The sequence below is a fragment of the Helianthus annuus genome, chromosome 4, assembly GCF_002127325.2.
Source record: "Helianthus annuus cultivar XRQ/B chromosome 4, HanXRQr2.0-SUNRISE, whole genome shotgun sequence".
Classification (NCBI taxonomy): Eukaryota; Viridiplantae; Streptophyta; class Magnoliopsida; order Asterales; family Asteraceae; genus Helianthus; species Helianthus annuus.
The window spans coordinates 152,585,748-152,592,937 of record NC_035436.2 but is presented as its reverse complement, the minus strand read 5'-3'; the positions used below and the strand labels follow the sequence as shown (position 1 = coordinate 152,592,937).

The window sequence follows — 7,190 nt, the reverse complement described above, 5'->3', positions numbered from 1 at the left end:
AAGACCAGAGGAGAAACCTAACCCAAAGGCTTACTCAAGAATTCCGTTCTGGGAATTCCAACCGTAGGAATGTAGGTTCTACCTCTGCGCCATACTGCAAAGCCTGCAAAAAGAAGCATTCAGGAAGATGCTCTACTTTTTGCAATTTCTGCAAAGATCCAGGACATAAGGAAGAAACCTGCAGAAGGAAACCAACCAATGGAATGTGCTTCAACTGTGGAGAAAAAGGTCATATCAAGCCAAACTGTCCAAAGTTAGCTCCAGCTACAAACAACAAGAACACTAAAAATGCCAGAGCATTTGTTCTAACTGCAGATGAAGCCAAGATGATTCCGGACGCCATAGCTGGTACGTTTTTAGTTAATGATATTTTTGCCAAAGTATTATTTGACTCTGGTGCAAACCAAAGTTTTATTAATACTTCGTTTTGCAAACTCCTAAATCAATCATTAACTAAACTACCACAAGAATGTCTAGTAGAGACAGCAAATGGAGAAACCGTTAGGATTTCTGAAATCTTGCAGGGAGCAAGAATAGAAATTTTTAATCAAAAGTTTATTGCAAACCTTTATCCAATGAATCTGGCAGGATTTGATGTTGTATTAGGAATGGATTGGTTAATAGCCAATAAAGCCAGTATTTTACGTGACCAGAAGTCAATTCAAGTCAATTCACCAAGGGGTGAAAAGATCACAATTAAAGGAGATAAACCATCTAGATCCACTAAATTCATCTCTGTGATGAAAACTGCAAATTATATAAGAAAAGGATCTATAGTGTATTTGATTTCTATAATCACTAACTTTAAAGGAAAAGAATTAAAAGATATTCCAATAGTGTCCCAATTTTCAGATGTCTTTCCAGAAGAATTGCCAGGACTACCGCCAGATAGGGAAGTTGAATTTAGAATCCATCTGTTACCAGGGACAGCACCAATTGCCAAAGCACCTTACCGTTTGGCACCCGCTGAAATGCAGGAACTGAAGAAACAATTAGACGAATTATTGGAGAAAGGAGTCATACAGCCAAGCTCATCGCCATGGGGAGCGCCGATATTGTTTGTTAAAAAGAAGGACGGATCAATGCGTATGTGCATTGACTACCGTGAATTGAACAAAGTCATGATTAAGAATCGGTATCCATTACCGAGGATCGATGATCTGTTCGATCAACTTCAAGGAGCTCGATTTTTCTCTAAAATCGATTTAAGATCAGGATATCATCAATTAAAGGTACAGGAAGAGGACATTCCTAAAACCGCATTCAGAACAAGGTATGGTCATTATGAATTTACTGTCATGCCATTTGGTTTAACCAATGCCCCAGCCGCATTTATGGACATGATGAACCGAATATGTAAGCCATATTTGGATAAATTCATAATTGTTTTCATAGATGATATTCTAATTTACTCTAAAAGTAAAGAGGAGCATGCAAAGCACTTGCACTTACTTTTAAGGTTATTAAGAAAGGAAAACCTTTATGATATGTTTTCAAAATGCGAGTTTTGGTTAGAACAGGTACAATTTCTTGGACATTTAGTTAATTATGAAGAAATTCATGTGGATCCAACAAAGATCGAGGCAATTACTAAATGGAAAACTCCTGAGTCACCAACCGAGGTTAGAAGTTTCTTAGGATTGGCCGGTTATTATAGAAGATTTATTCGAGATTTTTCTAGAATAGCCATCCCTTTAACTAAGTTAACCTGTATATCTGTTAAGTTTGAATGGGGGCCAAAACAAGAAGAAGCTTTTAGAATCCTTAACAAAGATTAACCCATGCACCCATACTAGCATTACCAGAACGAACTGAAGACTTTGTAGTCTATTTTGATACTTCCAAGTTAGGTTATGGATGTGTGTTAATGCAACGTCAAAAGGTTATAGCTTACGCCTCTAGACAGCTTAAGAGTCATGAAGAAAATTATTCAACCCATGATTTGGAATTAGGAGCCATAATTTTTGCCCTTAAGATTTGGAGACATTATCTTTATGGTAGTAAGTTTAGCATATTCACAGATCATAAGAGCTTAAGGTATGTTTTTAGGCAAAAAGAGTTGAATATGAGACAAAGACGCTGGATGGAATTGCTTAGCGATTATGATTGTGATATCCAGTATCATGCAGGAAAAGCCAATGTGGTGGCTGATGCTTTAAGTCGAAAGTATCACGAAAAGCCAAAAAGGGTACGCTCTCTTAAATTAAATCTACAAGTAGATTTAAATGATCAGATTAGGAAAGTTCAAGAATCAGTAATCAAGGAAGATACTGAAAAATTAAAAGGAATGATTAAGGAATTAGAACAAGGAACAGGTGGAATTTGGAGGTTCCATAAAAAGAGAATATGGATACCTAAATTAGGAAATTTACGTCACCGTATATTAGAAGAAGCTCATAAATCTAAATATACGATGCATCCAGGAAGTGATAAAATGTACCAGGATTTAAGGAAAAATTTCTGGTGGATAGGAATGAAAAAGGATATAGCAGCTTATGTTTCTAAATGTTTAACTTGCTCACAAGTTAAAGTTGAACATCAGAAACCCTCAGGTTTGTTATAGCAATTAGAAATGTCAGTCTGGAAATGGGAATTGATAACAATGGATTTTGTTACCAAGCTACCCAAAACAAGAAAAGGTAATGATACAATCTGGGTGATTGTAGATAGGCTAACCAAGTCAGCTCATTTCTTACCTATGAAAGAAACCTTTAGCATGGAACAATTAGCTAAATTGTATGTAAATGAAATTGTTTCATTACATGGAATACCTTTATCAATTGTTTCTGATAGAGATAGCCGTTTTACTTGTCACACCCCGAAATATCAGAGCTGGCGTGACCGGACCGGTATCTTCATTGCACAGCGGAAGCAAATAAGCTAAGACTTCTAGAAAAAGAACGCCGCTAAGTACTCGAATTCCCATGGGTTCTCCTATTCCAACCGTTCCATAGTTTTGAAAATGCAACCTGAGAAAGAACATGCGAAAAAGTCAACATAAAGTTGAGCGAGTTCATAGTTTGTTTTGAAAAGATTTAAAATAAATCTTTTTGATAACCGGTTTTAAAGTTGTTGAGAAAGCATAGTAAAATCATTTTCTCGGCATGATATATGAAAGTTGTGAGTCTAGCCCACGAGAGTCATTGTAAGCAGGACCAACTCGTCCTCTTACTTGTACATAAGTTGAAAACATTATCAAAGTTTGTAAATACATGTATTATGAGTTTGCGTCAAATGAATATCAAAAACATTTGAAGGTTATAGTGTTGTAAGTTGGTATGAAAAGCGTCTATGAACATGTTGATCATTAATGTGTAGCTAGGACATTAATATGTGTGCCGACATAGGAAGCCACCAACCCGTAAGCGATTTAGTACCGGTCCACCCGGTGAGGGTAACAAAGGAAACTCCATGTGGCCACACAAGGACCCATGAGTGGGGCTCGCCCTGTACCCGATAGATCTATCCCCTTTGTTCCGTGGTCTTAAACAAGATTAATGGTGCTTTAAGTATCAGCCTATTCGCACGTGATCTACTAATTCATTTTGTTGCTTAACCATACCATAGTAACATGTATTTCCCCCCGAGAGTTGTAAAACCAAAAACGTTTAAAAGAAAAGGGGGACATGAACTCACTGAGTTGTCTCGTTTTTCGTACGCAGGCTAACCCAGTCCCGTTGTTGTAACTAGGACATTCTCGTCACTAGTCATGAAAATCATGCATGTTTTGTATAACCGGTATGTTTAGTATAAATCATTCGTAAACCATTTAAGTTCGCTGAAAATCATTTGCAATATGGTTTATAAATACGTGTTTTCGTTCATCGAAATATTGTTTGCTTTTGCAAAAATTTGCATGTCTTTCCACCCCCGAAAACATTTATAAAAATGTAAAACAGTAAAAAGTGGGGGTTATGAACTCACCTGTATATTCCTGTGCATAGCTAGCTAAATGTGATTCCGTAGTGTCATCCCACGAATGTGAACTCGCTTGCGTGCATCTATAGTATTCCTAACAGGGAATAACTTGTCAGTTTCTAGTTTAACGACGCAGTTAACTACGTGTCCGAGCTCTACCGAGTCGTTAACTAAACGACCCTAAGGTAGTGTTATCTTGACTTAGAATAACCACTCTATGGTTATTTGATCCCGTTTATAATCAGGATAGTACTAAGTTTCGAGAACGACTTGATTTTACGGCGTCGTGTTAGTTGTCACGAATAGATATACGTAGAGGGGTAGCGGTACGTGTCGTGTTCGGTTTAGACGTTTGTAACGAATAATTTTTATAAGAATATTCAAAGTCTCGACACTCGAAATAAATATAAATAATTATATTTATTATATTATATATTTTTCCGAACACTAGACTTTTGAAATACGATTTCCTAATCGTTGACGTTAAGAATAAATATAAAACATTATATTTATTTTATAAAATATTTTCGAATTTTGGCCGTTTGAAATAAATAAAATAAGGTTCGAGTGTTAGTGGTTTAAAATAAACGTAGGTAACATTTATTTCATATGAGTTTTCGTTAACTAGTAATCGTCGCCAAAATAAATATATCTTTATTTATTTTATAAGAAAACTCGAGTCTCGATAAGTGTCGTTTTTAGGATATAAAGACATACGTATTTCGGGTTTTTAACGGAAAACGGGCAGAGTTTCCTCTGTTTTAGGAATAACCCCGACAACGCAAGTTGTCGTTCTTTGGTCAAAATTCAACAATTGACAACTAACAATATATAGGTAATTCTCGTCAAGCGCCAAAATGTAAATAATAACTAATGTATAAACGTTATTTAATCGGATCGAGCTCGGTTCACGTAAACTGACTAAAATCTATACCAACGTATGTATAAGAAAGTTCAACGCGTTGTTAAACTTTACCGGGTCTTGCGTTGACTGAGTTTGACCCGACAGTTGACCATCTTTGACCAGTTCGACCAATGTTGACTTGTTGACCCGAAACCCGCACTTGAATCTGATCGAGTTGCACCATACCCGAACCCAAACCAAAATCTGAACCCGAACAATACCGTTGACTGTTGTTGACCGGGCGTTGACTGCCGTTGACTGAGTTGACTCGGTTTGACCGAGTCGACTCAGTTTGACCGCGAAACCGAGTTTGACTAACTGACCGAGCCAAGCTTGAACCGAACCCAATCTTCTGTCGATTAATATTGACCGAACCCGAGGCCCCCGTTGAGCAGCGTTGACCAGTCAACCTGACGTGTTGACTGGTTTGCCTTTGTTGACCGACTTGAACCTGTTGAACCCAACCATGACTCGAGTCACCGTGTCGCCAAAAAAAAATTGAACCGAAAATCCAGAAGTTTGAACCAAACTATACACACCTCCACTGCCGCTGTCACCGGTCGACCTAGAGTCGTCGGCTGCGGCACTTTACTGCCGCTCCTCATCGGCCAAGCACCACCGTCACCATCATCGGACACACAAAAAAAAAATAAAAAAAAATATAAGTCTCCTGCTGATTAATCACTTGAAGACATTTAAGAAAAAGAACCCGAGAGAGTTGGGGGGGGTTACCGTAATCACTCGACTGGAAACGAAGCACCAACGTCGCCGGCCACTGTCGCCGGAAACACACCGTCCCGCCGTCGTCACCTTCATCGCTCCGCCGTAGACGGCGGAGCTGCTGCCGCTGTTGGTTCTTCTCCGCCGCTCTCTCTCTCTCTCTGATCTCTCTCACGTCCTCCCTCTCTCTCGTCGACTCTCTCTCTCTCTCTCATGCCTCCGATTTCTCTCTCTCTAAGAAGTTTCAGGTGGGTGTGGTTGGAGATGGAGATGTGGAGTCTGTGTGCTTTGGAGTGTAGACCGAGAGGGAAGAGGCAGGCAAATGGTTTGTGTTTCTTGTGTGAGTATTCAGGTGAGATGCAGATAAAGAGTTTTGAGAGGATAACTTCAAAAACGGCTGAACAAATGATAAGAACTTAGGGTTTGACACTCTTTAAATACATAGGTTTTTTTTTTTAATTGGGCTTGGGCTTGGGCCCAAGGCCCACAAGCCCAATCTCGTGATTAAGTGGTTCGTAATTCTTACGAGACCCGTTTCCAAACCCGAACTTCATACGTGTCGTAAAATAAAGTTTTAGATTCAAAATAATTAAAATAGTGTCGGTAGTCGTTGTCATCGCGTCTGAACGCCGTTTGCATAACAAGTGCGTAAAACACGTCGTTTGTTCGTTTTAATATGTTTTTCGATTCGGTTTCGACTACGGATATAAAAATTTAATTACGAATCAAAAATATATCATAAAAATTTAATATTAGTCGGCATTGTCAGTGTTTTGTTCGGTTTCATTTCGTTGTCGTTTTACGTTTAACATGTTTCTCCATAAACCACCGTTCGCGCACTGTAAGGTCGGATAGACGTTTCTAGGCACTCCAAAGGCCTAATTAAGTTAATCCATGTCTTAAACACTATTTATTATCGCGTTAATCACCTGTTAATCACGTAATGCAGAGCCGTAAATTACCGGTTGTCACATTCTCCCCCTGTTGCAGAAATTTCGTCCTCGAAATTTAGACTATGTTATCTCCTCAGAGTTGTGTCATTCCTAGGTAAGTCCGAATAATTCAAATGTGAATGTCCGCATAAAAGGATCAAAACTTATCTGGATTACGTGAATGTAAGGACATTTTGCATCAATAAGAACCCAACAGTCCAACTAAGTGTGTTCCAGGAATCGATGCCAAGTGAACGAAGCGTAGTGATACTATCACCAATGTGACCAAGTTTACGGGGGTTCAACAAAAGATGAATTTCGACAAATAGAATTCCAAATGAACGTTCACAATATGCAAATCAATTTTTGAAACAACAGCATTTACTACCAACGGAAACTTGCATTTGTTGTTGTATGGTTGAAACTCGAATTCTACAAGCTCAAACAAATAGAATCATAAAAATGATTTGTCAACTATTGAACCATTAAATGAAAAAAAACATGTTGACATTATTGAGTTGCAAGGATACACCGAAATGAAATACAACCGAACCTGGTGTATCATCGTCTTAATACATAGTTGCATCAATACTATTTAAATGATTAGCCAAGCAAAGAGCGCACGTAGTTTTGCATGAAACGATAGATCATGACTGGCGCAAGCTACAAGTTTATACCGACGCCACGAGGTGTCGTAGTGAATGAAATAATTATAT

The 7,190-nt window shown here is 38.3% G+C and overlaps 1 protein-coding gene across 3 annotated transcripts; it reads right to left on the bottom strand.

The window, feature by feature from the left end:
- Positions 1 to 2,921: 2,921 nt before the first annotated feature.
- LOC110934896 lies at positions 2,922 to 5,935 on the bottom strand. Of its 3 annotated transcripts, none has more exons than XR_004891364.1 (4): positions 5,362 to 5,935; positions 4,895 to 5,273; positions 3,925 to 4,012; positions 2,922 to 2,969 (listed from the first exon to the last, which is right to left on the bottom strand). XR_004891364.1 is itself a non-coding variant. In XM_022177614.2 (2 exons), exons 1-2 carry the CDS (start codon positions 5,425 to 5,427, stop codon positions 4,884 to 4,886), a joined length of 456 nt encoding a protein of 151 aa, XP_022033306.1. In that variant the 5' UTR covers positions 5,428 to 5,935; the 3' UTR covers positions 4,758 to 4,883. The 3 variants fall into 3 exon arrangements, 1 of the variants encoding a protein (XP_022033306.1); XR_004891365.1 differs by having other exon boundaries at positions 2,924 to 2,969; positions 3,925 to 4,001; XM_022177614.2 differs by lacking the exons at positions 2,922 to 2,969; positions 3,925 to 4,012 and having other exon boundaries at positions 4,758 to 5,273.
- Between the last annotated feature and the right edge of the window lie 1,255 nt (positions 5,936 to 7,190).

What these genes read in the sequence shown, in the direction of transcription:
- LOC110934896 (XM_022177614.2), bottom strand. Translation starts at nt 5,427, where the DNA reads ATGAGGAGCGGCAGTAAAGTGCCGCAGCCGACGACTCTAGGTCGACCG. An exon ending in CGGTGACAGCGGCAGTGGAG is followed by an intron (nt 5,274 to 5,361) that starts GTGTGTATAGTT and finishes TGGGTTCAACAG; the next exon opens with GTTCAAGTCGGTCAACAAAG.